General features: G+C 43.2%; 1 protein-coding gene across 1 annotated transcript in view; it reads right to left on the bottom strand.

The window, feature by feature from the left end:
• The window catches only part of LOC106604312 (ankyrin repeat and KH domain-containing protein 1-like), a 90,976-nt gene extending 69,432 nt beyond the window's left edge, over positions 1 to 21,544 (bottom strand). The window contains 2 exon segments of the mRNA XM_045717934.1: positions 6,721 to 6,874; positions 21,080 to 21,544. Coding sequence (XP_045573890.1) covers positions 6,721 to 6,874; positions 21,080 to 21,355 — 430 coding nt within the window. The 5' untranslated portion in view covers positions 21,356 to 21,544.

The following is a 21,544-nucleotide window of genomic DNA, read 5'->3' as shown; positions in this document are numbered from 1 at the left end:
TCTTTTATAACGTATTGGAACGAGGGTACCCAACATGAACTTGCGCGCCAGGTGTCTAATGGGCCATCATCGTTCCATGGCTCTTGTTCGGTCAGATCTCCCTCCAGAAGACTCAAAACACTTTGTAAAGGCTGGTGACATCTAGTGGAAGCAATAGGAAGTGCCAAAATATTCCTCAGCCCCTGTGTTTTTCAATGGCATAGGTTTAAAGGTAATACAACACATCAGGTATCCACTTCCTGTCAGAAAATGTCTCAGGGTTTTGCCTGCCAAATGAGTTCTGTTATAGTCACAGACACCATTCAAACAGTTTTAGAAACTTTAGAGTGTTTTCTATCCATATATAATAAGTATATGCATATTCTAGTTACTGGGTAGGATTAGTAACCAGATTAAATCGGGTAAAAAAAAATTATCCAGCCGTGCAAATAGTGCCCCCTAGCCCTAACAGGTTAACACAGTGTCCAAAGAAGGGCCAGAAGTATATAGAATGGTGTCGTCTGCGTAGAGGTGGATCAGAGATTCACCAGCAGCAAGAGCGACATCATTGATGTATACAGAGAAAAGAGTTGGCCCAAGAATTGAACCCTGTGGTACCCCCATAGAGACTGCCAGAGGTCCGGACAGTAGGCCCTCCGATTTGACACACTGAAGTCTGTCAGAGAAGTAGCTGGTGAACCAGGCGACGCAATCGTTTGAGAAACCAAGGCTACTGAGTCTGCCGATGAGGATGTGGTGATTAACAGAGTCAAAAGCTTTGGCCAGGTCAATGAATACGGCGCACAGTATTGTTTCTTATCGATGGAGGTTACGATGTCGTTTAGGACCTTGAGCGTGGCTGAGGTGCACCCATGACCAGCTCTGAAACCAGATTGCATAGCGGAGAGGGTGCGGTGGGATTCGATATGGTCGGTAATCTGTTTGTTGACTTGGCTTTCAAAGGGTAGGATGGATATAGGTCTGTAGCAATTTGGGTCAAGAGTGTCACCTCCTTTGAAGAGGGGGATGACAGCAGCTGCTTTCCAATCTATGGGAATCTCAGACGACACGAAAGAGAGGTTGAACAGGCTAGTAATAGGGGTTGCAATAATTTCGGCAGATCATTTTAGAAAGAAAGGGTCCAGATTGTCAAGCCCAGCTGATTTGTAGGGGTCCAGATTTAGCAGCTCTTTCAGAACATCAGCTGAATGGATTTGGGAGAAGGAGAAATGGGGGAGGCTTGGGCGAGTAGCTGTGGGGGGGTGCAGTGCTGTTGAATGCAGTAGGGGTAGTTAGGTGGAAAGCATGGCCAGCCGTAGAAAAATGCTTATTGAAATTCTCAATTATAGTGGGCTTATCGGTGGTGACAGAGTTTCCTATCCTCAGTGCAGTAGGCAGCTGGGAGGAGGTGCTCTTATTCTCCATGGACTTTACAATGTCCCAGAACTTTTTAGAGTTTGAGTTGCAGGAAGCAAATTTCTGTTTGAAAAAGCTAGCCTTGGCGTTTCTAACTGCCTGTGTGTATTGGTTTCTAACTTCCCTGAAAAGTTGCATATCGCGGGGGCAGTTCGATGCTAATGCAGAACGCCACAGGATATTTTTGTGTTGGTTAAGGGCAGTCAGGTCTGGGGAGAACCAAGGGCTATATCTGTTCCTGGTTCTACATTTCTTGAAAGGGGCATGCTTATTTAAGATGGTGAGGAAGGCATTTAAAAAAAATAACCAGGCATCCTCTACTGACGGGATGAGGTCAATATCCTTCCAGGATACCAGGGCCAGGTCGATTAGAAAGGCTTGTTCGTTGAAATGTTTCAGGGAGCGTTTGACAGTGATGAGTGGAGGTCGTTTGACCGCTGACCCATTACGGGTGCAGGCAATGAGGCAGTGATCGCTGAGATCTTGGTTGAAAACAGCAGAGGTGTATTTAGAGGGCACGTTGGTTAGGATGATATCTATGAGGGTGCCAGTGTTTGCGGCTTTGGGGTTGTACCTGGTGGGTTCATTAATAATTTGTGTGAGATTGAGGGCATCAAGCTTGGATTGTAGGATGGCTGGGGTGTTAAGCATGTCCCAGTTTAGGTCACCTAGTAGCACGAGCTCTGAAGATAGATGGGGGGCAATCAGTTCACATATGGTGTCCAGAGCACAGCTAGGGACCGAGGGGGGTCTATAGCAGGCGGCAACGGTGAGAGACTTGTTTTTGGAGAGGTGGATTTTTAAAAGTAGAAGTTCAAATTGTTTGGGTACAGACCTGGATAGCAGGACAGAACTCTGCAGGATATCTCTGCAGTAGATTGCAACACCGCCCCCTTTGGTCGTTCTATCTTGTCTGAAAACGTTGTAGTTAGGGATGAAGATTTCAGAGTTTTTGGTGGACTTCCTAAGCCAAGATTCAGACACAGCTAGGACATCCGGGTTGGCAGTGTGCTAAAGCAGTGAATAAAACAAACTTAAGGAGGAGGCTTCTAATGTTAACATGCATGAAACCAAGGTTATTACGGTTACAGAAGTCATCAAAAGAGAGCGCCTGGGGAGTAGGAGTGGAGCCAGGCACTGCAGGGCCTGGATTCACCTCTACATCCCCAGAGGAGCAGAGAAGAATAAGTATGAGGGTACGGCTAAAAGCTATAAGAATTGGTCGTCTGTGACATCCAGAATAGAGAGAAAAAGGAGCAGGTTTCTGGGGGCGATAAAATAGCTTCAAGGTATAATGTACAGACAAAGGTATGGTGGGATGTGAGTACAGAGGAGGTAAACCTAGGCATTTAGTGATTATGAGAGAGATAGTCTCTAGAAACATCATTGAAACCAGAAGATGTCATAGCATGTGTGGGTGGAGGAACTGAGAGGTTGGATAAGGTATAATGAGCAGGGCTAGAGGCTCTACAGTGAAATAAGCCAATAAACACTAACCAGAACAGCAATGGACATTGCATATTGGCATTAAGGAGAGGCATGCTTAGCCGAGTGATCAAAGGGTCCAGTGAGATTCAGACAGCTAGCCGGGCCACAGGTAGCAAGCTGGTGGAAGGTCTGTTTTTAGCCACCTCGTGCGTTTCCGTCTGTGGGTTAGTGGGGTTCCGTGTTGGCAAAATAGTTAGTTATAGTGGCCCAAGAAAAGTGTCCGATAGACCTATTCAGATCGCAGCCGATAAGACAGCTAACGATTAGCCGGCCGCAGATAGGCGATCAGGTTACGTCGCGACGGAGGGGCCAGTTGGATAACTCCCTCGGGCAGATAACGTCGGTGGTCCAGTCGTGAAGACCCGATGGGGCTCCGCATCGGCAGTAAAAAGGGTCAGGATAGGTGATTGTAGCCCAGGAGACACTTCAGCTGGCTAGCTCAGGAAAAGCCCACGAGTGGCTGACGGAACTCTTCAGCTGGCTAGCTCCGTAATAATGTGTGTTAATTCCGTGACCGACGTTGCCAATAGTCACTCAGGTAGCAGCTAGTTAGCTGCAAGATCCAGGTGTAAACATTCTTGGCATTATCAAAACAAGCGTCACTTGGAATGCTTTTACAACAGTCTTGAAGGAGTTCCCACATATGCTGAGCAATTATTGGCTGCTTTTCCTTTACTCTGCGGTCCAACCCATCTCAATTGGGTTGAGGTCGGATGATTGTGGAGTAGAGGTCATCTGATGCAGCACTCCATCACTCTCCTTCTTGGTAAAATAGCCCTTACATAGCCTGGAGGTGTGTTGGGTCAATGTCCTGTTGAAAAACAAATTATAGTCCCACTAAGCGCAAACCAGTTGGGATGGCGTATAGCTGCAGAATACTGTGGTAGCCATGCTGGTTAAGTGTGCCTTGAATTAAAAATAAATCAGACAGCGTCACCAGCAAAGCACCCCCACACCCTCTCCTTCTTGCTTCACGGTGGGAACCACACATACAGAGATCATCCGCTCACCTACTCTGTGTCTCACAAACACACGGTGGTTGAAACCAAAAATCTCCAAGTTGGACTCAGACCAAAGGACAGATTTCCACCGGTCTAATGTCCAACGCTCCTGTTTCTTGGCCCAAGCAAGTCTCTTCTTATTATTGGTGTCCTTTAGTAGTGGTTTCTTTGCAGCAATTCAACCATGAAGACCTGATTCACACAGTCTCCTCTGAACAGTTGATGTTGAGATGTGTGTTACTTGAACTCTGTGAAGCATTTATTTGGGCTGCAATTTTTGAGGTGCAGTTAACTCTAATGAACTTATCCTCTGCAGCAGAGGTAACTCTGGGTCTTCCTTTCCTGTGGCAGTCATGAGAGCCAGTTTCATCATAGCGCTTGATGGTTTTTGCGACTGTACTTGAAGAAACTTTCAACGTTCTTGAAATTTTACGCATTGACTGACCATGTCTGAAGTAATGGACTGCTGTTTCTCTTTGCTTATTTGAGCTGTTCTTGCCATAATATGGACTTGGTCTTTTACCAAATAGGGCCATCTTCTGTATACCCCCCCTACCTTGTCACAACACAACTGATTGGCTCAAACGCATTAAGACGGAAAGGAATTCCACAAATTAACTTTTAACAAGGCACACCTGTTAATTGAACTGCATTCCAGGTGACTACCTCATGAAGCTGGTTGAGAGAATGCCAAGAGTGTACAAAGCTGTCATCAAGGCAAAGGGTGGCTACTTTGAAGAATCTGAAATCTAAAATATATTTTGATTTGTTTAACACTTTTTGGGTTACTACATGATCCCGTATGTGTTATTTCATAGTTCTGATGTCTTAACTATTATTCTACAATGTAGAAAATAGTAAAAATAGAGAAAAAGCATGGAATGAGTAGCTGTCTAAACTTTAGACTGGTACTGTACATACATTAAAAAATATATTTTGGATTTTTGTGCCCATGAAAGCTTCTCAGCCGTAACAGAGGCAAAATGTTAGGTAGTTACACTGCAATTCTGGGATCTCTATGTAAATAAAGCTATCCGACAGCTAGTGCTTTCAGAAAGTATTCATACCCCTTGAACAACATAACGCTTTGTATTCAGGACAAAAAGTTCATTTCTTGGCCACATTTTTTGCAGTATTCGTTAAGTGCCTTGTAAACAGAATGCATGTTTTAGAATATGTTTTATTCTATACAGGCTACCATCTTTTCACTCTGTCATTTAGGTTAGTATTGTGGAGTAACTACAATGTTGTTGATCCATCCTAATTTCTCTCATATCACAGCCATTCAATGCTGTAACTGTTTTAAAAATCAACATTGGCCTCATGGTGAAATCTCTGAGCAGTTTCCTTCCTCTCCTTACAGATAATGGTATTTGTGGGGTAGTCATTCGAAAAATCATGTTAACCACTATTATTGAACACGGACTGAGTCTATGCAACTTATGTGATACGTTAAGCACATTTTTACTCCTGAACTTATTTACGCTTGTCATAACAATGGGTTTTAAATACTTATTCGCTTTTCATGTTTTGTTCATTTCTCAAATGTTCTATAAACAAAATTCCACTTTGACATGATAGGGTATTGTGTATAGATCAGTGACACAAAATCCACATTTTAATCTATTTCAATTCAGGCTGTAACATGTGGAAAAAGTAAAAGGGGTGTAAACATAATTTGTTTTAAATGATATGTTTTATGAAACTTCTCTGTATATAGTGTGTTATATGTTCAGTGGTATTGTGTGTTCTGTTCTCCGTTATACCTCTTGGCCAGGTCGTCATTGTAAATGAGAATAGGTTCTCAATTGACTTGATTAAATAAAGGTGAAATAAATCATTAAGGCAGCACAGAAACTTCGTCCGAAATGGCAGCTTATTCCCTATATAGTGCACTACTTTTGATTAAGACCCATAGGCCTCTGGGATAGGGAATAGGGTGCCATTTTGGATGCGGCCTGTGTGTGTGTGTGTGTGTGTGTGTGTGTGTGTGTGTGAAGACTACATTGACGTTTTCCTGTCATTTGCATTTTCTGTTGATATTTATGCGGAAAAATATTTTTACAGTAACATTTACATTCTTGAATACTGTAAAACCTAGAAACACACCCTGGTCCATATAACACACACAGAGAATGTTAACCCATAAGCACCTGCTCTAACACTACAACACTGAAGAGCCGGACACACGAAGGCTATGCACGCACGCACACGTTGACATTAGAAACACGGACATACATCTCTTTCTGGCTTTCCATCAGGCTGACGATCCCCTGTTTGAAATGCCTCCTTCCTTCCCCTGAAGTAATCAGTGCTGGTCAGATGATGGGTGAAAGCTATGCTGTTAGCTGCAGATAACCACATGTTCACTTCAACAAATCAAGCAGAACTGCAACAGACAGCAAGACAAGGTGGCAGGTATGGGGGCGGTACTAGATGGGGAGGGTTGGGGTCTGGTTGGGTAGAATGGGGTTGCTGGTGGGGTCCTTTTCGGTCAAGTAGGGTTGGATGGAATTGGTTTGGATGGGGGTACTAGGCCGAAGTCTTGGGGTGAGATGAGTTTGAATTGAGTTGAATTAAATAGAGGAAGGTTAGGGAAAGGGCTGAACCGTGGGATCAGGCAGAGCTGGGTTCTGAATGACAGCGGCCAGGGTTAGGGCCCAGTGATGATTCAGTGTCATACCTGCAGTCTCTAGCAGGGCCTTGAAGGCGGGCCCGTGTCTAGGTGAGGGGTTAGAGGTGGGGGTTTAGAGGTCGTACCTGCAGCCTCTAGCAGGGCCTCGAGGCAGGCCTGTGTCTAGGTGAGGGGTTAGAGGTGAGGGTTTAGAGGTCGTACCTGCAGCCTCTAGCAGGGCCTCGAGGCGGGCCTGTGTTTCTGGGTCGACAGTGCGGAGGTCCACTCCGTCTGTGGCGCTGGACAAAAGCAGCTCCGAGGCCGTCTTCATGATGGGGTTCTCCAAGTCCTCCTGGTCCAAGATAAATGACTCCACCTGGGGTAAGAAGTAGAGGGACAGAGACAAGTGTAAGCAACACATAACATATAAAGCACATAACAGCAGAAGGGGAAATCTCACTTGATGTTGCATCTTGATCTGCAGCCAACCCCCAAAATGTGTAATATTATATTGCTTATATATGTGTATTCCATAGGTCCTATTCAACTCTGTCCATCAACAACTATGAGTCTAACGTAAACGAGCACAGCTCTTCAGGATGACTGGTGTCCTGCACAGCTCCACTCGTATTTGCATGACTGGATGTTTTTCTCCAACACCTCTTCATGAGTGAGTAAAACCATGTGGCTCAGATAACCAGCTGCAGCTGAAACGTATTGGCCGTGGCGTGTAGAAAGGATCCGTCATCTACTCTGGACAATTGACCAATCAAATGAGGGGTGTGGTTCCATATTTATAACATATTTTCTAGAGAATTATGTCAGAGATTTTTATTGTTTATAAAAAAGGGGAGGTTCAGTTACATGTCTCGCCGTTTTGGTCCAAAGTTGTGTCTGTATGAGACTTCAGGCATCCGCATGCTTCCCATCAGGAACAGTTCAACATATTAGGAGCACATTGTGAAGTTTTTGTTCCTTCTGGTCTTCGGGAAGGTTTTTTTGGCCTAAGTCGGTAGCCGAAGTGTACGCCCCTTCGCCGGTGATTGGTCAACAGTAGGGATTCTTCAATTAAGTGTTTGTTGTCATTCAATGAGAGACTAATCATTTATGTACATTTTTTCACTTGAGAAACACTGAACCAAACATCTTAGTTAGATGTAACATTGTGCAAATAAGATCACCTCGGCAAAAATGTAAATTAATTTAAGATTTTAGCTATCGTAGATTAATTCAGACTATTTTGAGGAAGTGTATGAGTCGCTATGACATCTCGAAATGGACAAACAGTACTATTGCTGCTTTCTCGTTTTTCAAGCGAATGTCTTAAGGGAGTATGAGAGCCCTCGTTCGGAGCACACTCGCCAGCCGAACCGAAGCATGCGGAAGGCTTTAGTCCGAGCCTCAAGTTTTCCTGAACATGTGACCTGACCAGGAAAAAGACGGAAGCCACTCCTCAGTAAAAGGCACATGACAGCCCGCTTGTCCATTACGTGGCCCACCAAGCCCAGAGGTACAGCTGTAGGGTTCGCATGGGACAGCTAGAAGGCAGGCAGGAACAGTGAAAACTAGACCTCCCTCTGTCATTTCTCAAGGAGTCCCTGTCCAATATGTGAGTCTCAGGCCTGCGTTGGTTTTTCCATTTGTTGACCTAGACATTCTGTACACACCCAGATGTCTCTTAAGGTCGGAGTCCCTCCCTCCACCTGTAGCCTCTGCCTCTAGGGCAGCAATGCAGCCTGACACATTCACATTGGCCCAGAGGCCTCATTAATGACACGGTCTGGGCATTGAGGAAGATTCCGCCAAGCCAAGGCTTCAGATACATAAACCACAGTCTTATTTGAGGAAAAAGAAACAAATAAACATTCTTAAAGAAGGTATGCATACACTGAGCTGTGACGCGCTTTAGATCAGGGATGGACAACTCCTGTCCTCAGGGGCCTGATTAGTGGCACACTTTTGTTCCAGCACCAGCTAACATACCTGACTCCAATAATCAACTAAATATAAATCGTCAGTTTAAAATGCAATTATACTGAACAAAAACCATGAACACAACATGTAGTGTTGGTCCCATGTTTCATGAGCTGAAATGAAAGATTGCAGAAATGTCTCAAATTTTGTGCACAAATGTGTTTACATCCATGTTAGTGAGCATTTTTCCCTTGCCAAGATAAACCATCCAGCTAACAAGTGTGGCATATTAAGAAGCTAATTAAACAGCATGATCAATACACAGGTGCACCTTGTGCTGGGGGTAATAAAAGGTTACTAAAATGTGCAGTTGTGTCACGCAACAATGCCACAGATTTCTCAAGTTGAGGGAGTGTACAATTGGTATGCTGACTGCAGGAATGTCCACCAGAGCTCTTGCCAGAGAATGTAATGTTCATTTCTCTAGCATAAGCCACCTCAAACTTAATCTTTGAGAATTTGGCAGTATGTCCAACCGGCCTCACAACCGCAGAACACATGTCGGGCAGCAGGTAGCATAGTGGCTAGAGCGTTGCTCCAGTAACCAAAAGGTTGCTAGATCGAAGGTAAAATATGTCCTTCTGCCCCTGAACAAGGCAGTTAACCCACTGTTCCTAGGCCATCATTGTAAATAAGAATGTGTTCTTAACTGACTTGCCTAGTTAAATAAAAGGTTGAATAAAAAATTATAAATTAATTTAAATTGACTAATTTCCTCATATGAACTGTACCCAAGTAAAATCATTGAAATTATTGCATGTTGTGTTTGTATTTTGTTCATTATAGTCTAAATCATCTGTGTGACTCCAGAGCATGTGAGTGGAGTGGAGCGAAGCAAGCCCACTTTGACTGGAGCGCAGAATGAGTTCCCGAAAGTTCCCAATTTCACTCCAGTATCGCTTCAGTGGCACTCAATTCATGAGCTCAGGGCATGCCCGGCCCAGCATGCATTTGTAGGTTACTTGCGTGCTGCTATAGCCCTTTGCTTTAGCTACGTTCATGGAGTTAGCTAAATATTTTCATAAAGAAACTGAAAACAGACAGGTGCAAAATCAAGGTGACTGAAAAAGATGAGGAAGACCAAGAGCAAGGCAGGGAGTGCAGTGATAGTGTCCACAACTAAATAATCATTGTGGAATCTGAAAAGACACGTATCCCGAAAGCATGGTGGTGTACTACGTGCACATGCTAACAGGAAGGAACGAGGTGGGTAGCTAGCTAAGTGTCATTCTAGCAAAGTATTTATAAACAAAAAAAATCTGATATCTTAAAAGTTTGGTTCATTTTTGTTCTGTTAGCTATAAAATAGGCCATCACTGATTTTGGTCCAATAGGCCTGACATATTAGTTCTTCCAAGGAGCTTTCAGTTTTGATAGAGTTATTTTGCCTAAAAACCTTTAGGCCTACCTATTAGGGCGGTCCCCGACAAAAAAATAATAATATTGGTCGCCCGAAAGTTGTCTGTTCTTTCGACCAAATCGATTGGTGTAAATGTTTAAACATCCTTTTCCATATATAGACAAGCCATATGTTTTAATTAAATCATCTAACACACACACACACACACAAACCGTTCAAAAGTTTGGCGTCACTACTGGCAGCTTCATTAAATAGTAGCCGCAAAACACCAGTCTCAAAAGTGAAGAGGCGACTCCGGGATGCTGGCCTTCTAGGCAGAGTTACAAAGAAAAAGCCAAATCTCAGACCCATAAAAAAGAAAAGATTAAGATGGGAAAAAGAACACTTGACAGAAGAACTCTGCCTGAAAGGCCAGCATCCCGGAGTCGCCTCTTCACTGTTGACGTTGAGGCTGGTGTTTTGCAGGTACCATTTAATGAAGCTGCCAGTTGAGGACTTGTGAGGCGTCTGTCTAGTTTAGATTGTTTCTCAATGTACTTATCCTCTTGCTCAGTTGTGCACCGGAGCCTCCCACTCCTCTTTCTATCTGGGTTAGAACCAGTTTGCGCTGTTCTGTGAAGGAAGTAGTACACAGCCTTGTACAAGATCGTCAGTTTCTTGGCAATTTCTCGCATGGAACAGCCTTCATTTCTCAGAACAAGAACAGACTGACGAGTTTCAAAAGAAAGGTCTTTGTTTCTGGCCATTTTGAGCCTGTAATCAAACCCACAAATGCTGATTCTAAAGATACTCAACTAGTCTAAAGAAGGCCAGTTTTATTGCTTCTTTAAATCAGAACAGTTTTCAGCTGTGCTAACATAATTACAAAAGGGTTTTCTGATCAATTAGCCTTTTAAAATTATAAACTTGGATTAGCTAACACAACATGCCATTGGACCACAGGAGTGATGGTTGCTGATAATGGGCCTCTGTACACATGTCGATATTCCATCATTTGTATTTATTTTTTATTAAAATTAGCTACAATAGTCATTTACAACATTAAGAATGTCTACACTGTATTTCTGATCAATTTCATGTTATTTTACAATTGACAAAATGTGCTTTTCTTTCAAAAACAAGGACACTCCTAAGTGACCCCAAACTTTTGAACGGTAGTGTATATTCATTGAGCTTGTCTGATGGTATAAGCGCACTATTTCATGAATTAAGCCACAAATGACTCGAGGGAGCCGGAGATCAAGATAACCAGAAGAAGAAAAGAATAAATACCTGACCATCCTTCTCGCTCTCCTCCTGGATTTCACAGATTCTGCCAGTAATAGGCTACACAAGGAGAAGGCAACCTTTCATGTGGACCGCCAATTTATATATCTTACCATTTCTACCGATCTGCCTGCCAACTATGGTTTTCATCGGCACATTTTTATTTATAATAACATCTTGTAAAAATTGCCAATAAAACCAACAAATAAAAACATTGCAGCCTGCAGGAAGAAAATATCCTGATAAATATCCTATAAATCATGTTGACTTAGCATGGCCTGTCTGCAATGAACTTGAAACACTGTATCAAGGATTAAGTTGGGTCCAGCCTGAAGCTCCTGCTAGCAAACCTGCAACACTGTATACAATATTCTGGACCCTCAGTTTCCTGGCTGCCAGCGAGCTCAGGACAGACACAGCTGTAGGCTATTTGCACAATGGATAAGAAGTAGTCAGGTAGGCCTATTTTATGACGTTTCCACTGGGTCAGAGTGTGACATTTTTTCCCTTTCACGCTGAGTGGTTATCGAAAAGGAGAGGGCTGGAAAGATTTTTTGCTTGCTGTTTGAGGTGAAGAAAACAGTACTTTGACAGGATACACAGCTCATTAATGGAACGTGAAGCTAAAATCAGAAATATTATCAGATCCCCAAATGGGCACATATAAAGTGCATTAGGAAAGTATTCAGACCGCTCCTTCCACATTTTGTTACGTTACAGCCTTATTCTACAATGGATTAAAAAAAGAGAAAGAAAAAAGACGGAAGCCACTCCTGAGTAAAAGGCACGACAGCCCGCTTGGAGTTTGCCAAAAGGCACCTAAAGACTCTCAGACCGATCAAACCAAGATTGAACTCTTTGTCCTGAATGCCAAGCGTCACATCTGGAGGAAACTTGGCACCATCCCTATGGTGAAGCATGGTGGTGGCAGCATCATGCTGTGGGGATGTTTTTCAGCAGCAGGAACTGGGAGACTTGTCAGGATCGAGGGAAAGATGAACAATGCAAAGAACAGAGAGATCCTTGATGAAAACCTGCTCAGGATCTCAGACTGGGACGAAGGTTCACCTTCCAACAGGACAACGACCCTAAGCACACAGCCAAGACAACACAGGAGTGGCTTCGGGACAAGTCTCTGAATGTCCTTGAATGGCCCAGCCAGAGCCTGGACTTGAACCCAATCTAACATCTCTGGAGAGACCTGAAAATAGCTGTGCAGCTACGCTCCCCATCCAACTTGACAGAGTTGAGAGGATCTGCAAAACAAATGGGAGAAACTCCCCAAATACAAGTGTGCCAAGCTTGTAGCATCATACCCAATAAGATTCAACACGGTAATCGCTGCCAAAAGGCTCTTCAACAAAGTACTGAGTAAAGGGTCTGACTATTTTAAATTTGCAAACATTTCTAAAAACCTGTTTTTGTTTTGTCATTATGGGGTATTGTGTGTAGATTGATGAGGGGAAAAAAACTATTTAATCTATTTTAGAAAGCTGTAACATAAATTGTAGAAAAAGTCAAAGGGTCTGAATACTTTCCGAATGCAGTGTGTGTGTGTGTGTGTGTGTGTATATATATATAAATATTTTTTTTTAACTACTGCTTGAGTAAAAAAAAAAAATACTGGTCAACCAACAGCCTATCGACCAAACAAACGACTAATTTGGGTCAGCCTTACTGCCAATAAAAAAAATACGTTTTAAAATGTTGTTCCATGATCTAGCCCTCTTAGAATAATTGAAAAGGCCATCATAATTAATGTTTTGTGGAGTTCATATGACTTTACATGTCTGACTGGGCTTCTATCCATGGCTTTACATGTCCAGGCTTATTTTGATGTTATTTAATTAAGGTGGGCTATCATTAGGCTAATTAAACTTTAATTTGTATTTATAGAGAAGGAAACACAGCAGCAACAAACTTTGCAGAAGAAAGACACATTCCAAGCTTACTTTTCTGAACATAAAGCCCCGGCAGTGTCGCGGGAGAGAAAGAGGTAATTCGATGATGCTTTCTTTAAAAATGGTTTACTTTGACTATGAGCCCTAAACTAATGGATAATGGGAAAGGATGCTGTACTTTGCAAGTGCAGCACAATCAGGCTACACACCGCCTTGCTATAGTACGGTCCGAGACACCCTCATGCCCTCCAAGACCTGGAAGCCAATCTGAGAGACCTATTGCAATTAGTTGAAGGTTTTAATATCAAGGCCTCACAATGTTGATGAATTGCGAGCACATACCATGACTCCAAACAACAGGAGCCATTTAGTATTAGTTTTTATTTACCTTTATTTAACTAGACAAGTCACTTAAGAACAAATTCTTATTTACAATGACGGCCGACCGGGGAACAGTGGGTTAACTGCCTTGTTCAGGGGCAGAACAGATTTTTACCTTGTCAGCTCGGGGATTCAATCCAGCAACATTTCGGTGACTGGCCCGCCCCATTTAGCTTAAACTGGAAGTGAGCCGCACCAATGTGTCAGAGGAAACAACGTACACCTGGTGAGTGTCAGCGTGCACGCGCCCGGCCCGCCAAAGCAGTCGCTAGAGCGCGATGGGACAAGGATATACCGTGTCGTGGACGAATCAGAATGAGTTGGGTAACATAGATAATTAAGATGTTTTATTAGTATAATATGCTTATGTGAGATACTTGTCATTAGAAAGTGTCCTTTGACTCTGGAATGTTTCAGTTACACATTTCCCTTAGCTGGGGCTCAGACACTTGGGGCCCAGAGAGGGGAAGAGGTCAGACTTGTCTTTTACTTGTCTCTGTTGCTCTGCAGAATATCAGCAAGAGAGGAGGACAGAATTAAATATTGTCTTCATATGTGAATGTCTCTTTACCTATGCTTAAACCATGTGAAGGGATGGCGTGATTACTGGGGAACCAATGACTTGTCTCCACAATGTCTCTGAGCAAGTCACTCCCTCCTTTTCTTTATTGTGGGGAGGATTATGGCAGTAAATGGACCCTTGTATGTCCTCTCTTAGATCTCACACTTATCCTGTGATAATATATGGCCTAGAGGCTCACTCCCCCCAGTGAGCCTGTCCAGGAATGGGGTCAAGAGGGGGTTTGCTTGAGATGGGAGTATCTAGAGTTGACAATTGATATATGCCATTGGATGAAATAGTTCTGTTCAATACCGTACCAGGGAGGGACAGTTCTAAGGAGACCAGATACTGGGCTATACCATTAATCCTGTTGACATAGCAGTTACTGTCTGTTGTGTTTTATGGATATCTGTCATACAAAACGTAACCTTTGTGAACTGTTACTAAGTATCTGTGGTTTGTCAATGTACGATGAAGGGGCTGTATCGTTGCTATAAAAGATCCCTGTAGCCATTCTGTAATCACCTCATTAAATGATTCATTCGAGAGAATGCATTATTGGGGGTCAAGAACTTTTGCAAAAGTATCTTAATTAAGTATTAAAGATGCAGTTAACTCGGACTGGTGTGTTTGTAACTCCTCATTTGGTAATGCAGAAATTAGCCACCACAACCGGCCGGCCAAACCCTCCCCTAACCCAGACGATGCTGGGCCAATTGTGTGCCGCCTCATGGGTCTCCCGGTGGCGGCTGGCTGCGACACAGCCTGGGATCGAACCAGGATCTGTGGTGAGGGATCTTATACAGTGAGGGAAAAAAGTATTTGATCCCCTGCTGATTTTGTACGTTTGCCCACTGAAAAAGATATGATCAGTCTATAATATTAATGGTAGGTTTATTTGAACAGTGAGAGACAGAATAACAACAACAAAAAATCCAGAAAAACGCATGTCAAAAATGTTATAAAATGATTTGCATTTTAATAAGGGAAATAAGTATTTGACCCCTCTGCAAAACATGACTTAGTACTTGGTGGCAAAACCCTTGTTGGCAATCACAGAGGTCAGACGTTTCTTGTAGTTGGCCACCAGGTTTGCACACATCTCAGGAGGGATTTTGTCCCACTCCTCTTTGCAGATCTTCTCCAAGTCATTAAGGTTTCGAGGATGACGTTTGGCTGTGCTTCTTCTTGAGCCACTCCTTTGTTGCCTTGGCCGTGTGTTTTGGGTCATTGTCATGCTGGAATACCCATCCACGACCCATTTTCAATGCCCTGGCTGAGGGAAGGAGGTTCTCACCCAAGATTTGACGGTACATGGTCCCGTCCACCGTCCCTTTGATGCGGTGAAGTTGTCCTGTCCCCTTAGCAGAAAAACACCCCCAAAGCATAATGTTTCCACCTCCATGTTTGACGGTAGAGATGGTGTTCTTAGGGTCATAGGCAGCATTCCTCCTCCTCCAAACACGGCGAGTTGAGTTGATGTCAAAGAGCTCCATTTTGGACTCATCTGACCACAACACTTTCACCAGTTGTCCTCTGAGTCATTCAGATGTTCATTGGCAAACTTCAGACGGGCCTGTATATGTATTCTTGAGCAGGGGGACCTTGCGGGCACTGCAGGATTTTAGTCCTTCATGGCGTAGTGTGTTACCAATTGTTTTCTTGGTGACTATGGTCCCAGCTGCCTTGAGATCATTGACAAGATCCTCCCGTGTAGTTCTGGGCTGATTCCTCACCATTCTCATGATCATTGCAACTCCACGAGGTGAGATCTTGCATGGAGCCCCAGGCCGAGGGATATTGACAGTTCTTTTGTGTTTCTTCCATTTGCGAATAAATCGCACCAAATGTTGTCACCTTCTCACCAAGCTGCTTGGTGATGGTCTTGTAGCCCATTCCAGCCTTGTGTAGGTCTACAATCTTGTCCCTGACATCCTTGGAGAGCTCTTTGGTCTTGGCCATGGTGGACAGTTTGGAATCTGATTGATTGCTTCTGTGGACAGGTGTCTTTTATACAGGTAACAAACTGAGATTTGGAGCACTCCCTTTAAAACCTGTTGGGTCTAGGGGGCAGCATTTGCACGTCTGGATAAAAAAAATGTACCCGATTTAATCTGGTTACTAATCCTACCCAGTAACTAGAATATGCATATACTTATTATATATGGATAGAAAACACTCTAAAGTTTCCAAAACTGTTTGAATGGTGTCTGTGAGTATAACAGAACTCATTTGGCAGGCAAAACCCTGAGACATTTTCTGACAGGAAGTGGATACCTGATGTGTTGTATTGACTTTAAATCCCATTGAAAAACACAGGGGTTTAGGAATATTTTGGCACTTCCTATTGCTTCCACTAGATGTCACCAGCCTTTACAAAGTGTTTTGAGTCTTCTGGAGGGAGATCTGACCGAACAAGAGCCATGGAACGGTGATGTCCCATTAGACACCTGGCGCGCTAGTTCATGTTGGGTACCCTCGTTCCAATACGTTATAAAAGAGTATGCATTCGTCCACCTTGAATATTATTCATGTTCTGGTTAAAAAGGCCCTAATGATTTATGCTATACAACGTTTGACATGTTTGAACGAACGGAAATATATTTTTTCCCCTCGTTCATGACGAGAAGTCCGGCTGGCTTACATCATGTGCTAACGAGACGGAGATTTTTGGACATAAATGATGAGCTTTTTTGAACAAAACTACATTCGTTATGGACCTGTGATACCTGGAAGTGACATCTGATGAAGAGAATCAAAGGTAATGGATTATTTACATAGTATTTTCGATTTTAGATCTCCCCAACATGACGTCTAGTCTGTATCGCAACGCGTATATTTCTGGGCACAGTGCTCAGATTATTGCAAAGTGTGATTTCCCAGTAAGGTTATTTTTAAATCTGGCAAGTTGATTGCGTTCAAGAGATGTAAATCTATAATTCTTTAAATGACAATATAATATTTTACCAATGTTTTCTAATTTTAATTATTTAATTTCTGACGCTGACTTGACTGCCGGTTATTGGAGGGAAACGATTTCCTCAACATCAATGCCATAGTAAAACGCTGTTTTTGTATATAAATATGAACTTGATAGAACTAAAAATGCATGCATTGTCTAACATAATGTCCTAGGAGTGTCATCTGATGGAGATTGTAAAAGGTTAGTGCATCATTTTAGCTGGTTTTATGGTTTTGGTGACCCTGTCTTTGACTTGACAAAACATTACACACAACTCTTGTAAATGTACTGTCCTAACATACTCTAAATTTATGCTTTCGCCGTAAAACCTTTTTGAAATCGTAAAACGTGGTTAGATTAAGGAGATGTTTATCTTTCAAATGGTGTAACATAGTTGTATTTTTGAAAAATTTGAATTTTGACATTTATTTGGATTCAAATTTGCCGCTCTTGAAATGCACCTGCTGTTGATGGAGTGCACCACGGGTGGCACGCTAGCGTCCCACCTAGCCCCAAGAGGTTAAGAGTGTGCTCCTAATCTCAGCTCGTTACCTGTATAAAAGACACCTGGGAGCCAGAATCTTTCTGATTGAGAGGGGGTCAAATACTTATTTCCCTCATTAAAATGCAAATCAATTTGTAACATTTTTGACATGCGTTTTTCTGGATTTGTTTGTTGTTATTGTGTCTCTCACTGTTTAAATAAACCCATCATTAAAATTATAGAGTGATCATTTCTTTGTCAGTGAGCAAACGTACAAAATCAGCAGGGGATCAAATACTTTTTTCCCTCACTGTACCGCTGCACCACTTGGGAGGCCCCATAGCTGACCCTTTAACACAACAACACACCAGGATTGACGAGGAAAAAAAGCATGCAGCAAATTCAGTACATACAGCATGGGCCCCCTCACGCAGCTCCATGCTGGGACTGGAGCTGCCCAAGGTCAGGGCCAGAGAGAGGGACTTGTGTCTGTCTGTGTACCCAACAACATTCCGACTAACCTGTCCCAGTTCCAAACTAGCGTACTGTTTACTAACATTGCTTGGCAAAGATTTCTGAGGAAAGTGATGCAAGTGCTTATGAGGAAGTGCAGATAAAATGAGGGAATACATACTGTGAATTCAACAGTAGCAATATTCAAAAGAGCATGAATTAAGTGGTAAAACTTCAGACAATAGGTAATAAACAGTTTCAAATTCACTAAAACATTTAAATAATTGTGACAAAATGTTCACATTCCTAGTAGTACAGGATGCTAAGATATTGTTTTCATTACATGTGCCACCTGCAACTGTCAAACAGCATTCAAAATAAAAAGAGTTGACTGAGCTAACTCCGCTACTGGGAGTCCACAGACAGACTCAGTAACAGTCTGTGTGAAGGAATGTAGCGATACACTTGGAATGCAGAACCAAATTACCTTTGGGGGATGTAGTTCCAAGATGACCAACAAAACAACAATGGCCATCAGTCCTGCCCATCAATGAACTACAGTTCCCACCACTGTGTGGCATCCGGAGAGCTGGAAAGGCCTGGAAAGGCATCTGCTTAATCCTGGAGCTCAGAGTTCAGCTGTAGCCCACAGGAGTGAGCTCTCCACTAGGCTAACGTTTCACAACAATACCTCCCTTTGAGCCAGATCCTCATGGAGGGGTGCCAGGTAGTCTAGTGGTTAAGAGCATTGTAACCGAAAGGGCGCTGGTTCGAATCCCCGAGCCAACTAGCTGAAAAATCTGTCAATGTGCCCTTGTGCAAGGCACTTAACCCTAATTGCTTCTGTAAGTCACTCTGGATAAGAGTGTCTTGCTAAATGACAAATGTAAAAAAAAAAAAATACAATTCCTTTAAGGCCACAAAACATGAAAGGTATCAGACATACACCGTACATTCAGCCTCAATGAATTCCTTACAGACACGAGAGCCATATCTGCCGGCTCTCGTCTCCTATCTCTGGAACCATGCTCCAAATGAAACACAAGTTAACATCCATTCCAGACGTAAAGCTCACAGTTTACTGATGGTATGGTCAGGTAGTGTCTGCACCATGTTAACATGCCAGGCTCCACAGCTTCCATCAACACCATGACATGTGAAAGTGCTCTCTGTAGGTGCACATGTTACGACAGACAGACTTGTAAGATGACAGAAGAAAATGTCAATGCCTCATTAACAAATAAAATTATTTGTTGAAATATATGGGAAACTTCTTAGTGGATTGGTTTTCTAGTATAATCTGGGTTTGGGCCCCCTAGCCCTGAGCCACTATCAGGCTATTGTCTGGGCTGACAGTTCCAAACACGCATCACACATGGCCCTTGCCTGGAAACCCGATTGCATTGAATTCTATGTCAAGCTGAAATGAGCGGGTGAGCCAGGAACGTTTCCTCTCACGACCTCTACAAGCCAGAATATTGGAAAAAATATTTTTTAATGGTTGTCTGTGTGGTTGGTCCTGTCGCAGGTAGGAATGAGATGCATTGTATCCACAGGAAAGTATAATTACGTCAACTTTTCAAAGAGCTGGCAGTGCATTCAGATGGATCACCTGAAGCATGGGCACAATATGAAAAAGCATGCATTCTTGCAGAGCTCGTGCAGAATTGACATGGTTCTGCCCATGCTTCATGTGATTGAAATCTCAACGCACTACCAGAGCCTTGATAAGGTGATTTAATTATACTTTCCCTGTGGATAGATTGTGTCACATTCCTACCGTCAAAAGGAACAGCAGTAACATCCGGTACTGTTTAAAATGTAATTTTATTCTACATGCTGGGTTGTACAGGTCCATGAGAGAACGCTTTCTTGATCCAAACGCTCATTTTTGCACGACGTATAAATAATTGCAAAGTCTGGATTCCAGGAAAACATCATCCTAGACTGTTCCTAGAATGGGATTCTATACTGTCACATCACACCATATTACATAGATTAGCAAGCCTAATTACTTTTCAACAGTTTGAATGACAAGGCAGGCATGGTGCCTTTGTAGCCCATGTAGGAAGTGGACAGAATAGCCAGACAGGTAGTGATGTGTCAGTCAGACAACCAACTTGAGTGTCATGGTTGGCCGCCACAAATCCACAGACAGGTTAGAGTAGGGTAGGTTAGAGTAGGGTTAAGGGTATGGTATGGTATGGTAGTGCATGGTAAGGCAGGGCAACCACTGCTGTGTCTTCAAAAGTCACACCTTCACCTGACCTGGAAATGTTGACCTGGATGTTGATTGGTTGGTGGTGAGGGCAAACGGTGTCAGGGAACCAATCCACATTAGAACGATTTTAGAGTTGAACCCATTAATTTGTCATCATTAAAAGATGACAGAACAGGAGATCGTGGTTTGTGTGATTATGTTGTAGATCGCGATATCAGCTCAACAGACGTGTTTCAACCTCAACTATGGTGTCCTGTGAGCCTGCCAACAAATGGAAAGTTGGCCACAACTCTGAAAAGGGACTGCTATGAATTGTAACAACGCAGGACAGTGATACAGAGTTGGCATTGCCTCGCGAGGCTGAGACAAATGTCATCTGATCATTCTGTGTTATTTATGACAACCCGATGATCCCTCACACAACTAGTTAGGGCAGTTTAACGTTAGCTAGCTAACTGTCTAAAACGTGTTGAGGAATTTCAGGACAGTCGGATTTAAAATGTATATAATTTAGAAAGGTGACGTAATTGCACCATTACGATAAAATGGTAGCTAGTTTTAATATTGGCAAGATTGACAACCCTTGCTTGTTCTGGCCGTGTGTGAATACGTGCTCTCCCACCAATGTGTACAGTGTGCGAAGTCGAGAATGTGTGTCTGTGCTGTGAGACGATTGCTAACTTACTAGCTAGCTAAAGTTAGCTAGCTAATACTGTCGATGGCATGATCGCTTCCACCTGAACTAGGCCGTGGTCACAGCCTACGCCGCATAAATAAAACATTCCATCGATTATCGTGCAATTATGTCGGTGTCTTGCACTATTCTCCTTGTCTGACAACCCATGAGAAATTTAGTTTGCTGGAGACATGTTTCGGGCAAATTCGTAGTTGTTTTTTGAGTTATTTCGTCAGCCTAGGAGGGGGTGGTTGCGGACAGATAGCTAGCTGGCCAGGCAAGGAGATGAACGTTTGCTAGCTAACGTTAGCTGGCTAACTAGCATATCTAGCAAACATTACCTCTGATACCTCGTCTTCGTCGCTGTTGGATCCGGGACCAGAGGAAAGGACTGCAGCAGCAGCCAGTTTGAAATCCAGTCTGTCTGTAGGAGGCCCACCGGGCTCGCCGAATAATCGTACTTTCTTTCCGCCCACACCAATCCCTATGCCCCGGAGTCCAACTCCTGGTGTTCCTCCGACCCCCATCCCTACCGCTGGGGTGCGAGGAGTCACCGAGTCAATCTCGTCCTCGAAGCCGTCCGTCAGCATTCTCGTCCCGGCTACAGCATCCTGCATACTTATATTGACAATGCGTATATTAGCGTTCTTATTGTTGACCTTAACTTCCTTTAGGGGTATCTCTTGTGGAATACTCGGGTGTTTTTACTTCAGGAAATCCTGAAACTCTCCCAAAGCGAGGGTTGAGGAGGATCTCTTTCCCCCAGCCATTAGCTAACTTTCTAGCTAACAACCCAACACACTGCG

This window comes from Salmo salar, chromosome ssa05 (genome assembly GCF_905237065.1).
Source record: "Salmo salar chromosome ssa05, Ssal_v3.1, whole genome shotgun sequence".
Lineage (NCBI taxonomy): Eukaryota > Metazoa > Chordata > Actinopteri > Salmoniformes > Salmonidae > Salmo > Salmo salar.
The sequence above is the reverse complement of the archived record's forward strand: the minus strand, read 5'-3'. Positions and strand labels throughout refer to the sequence as shown.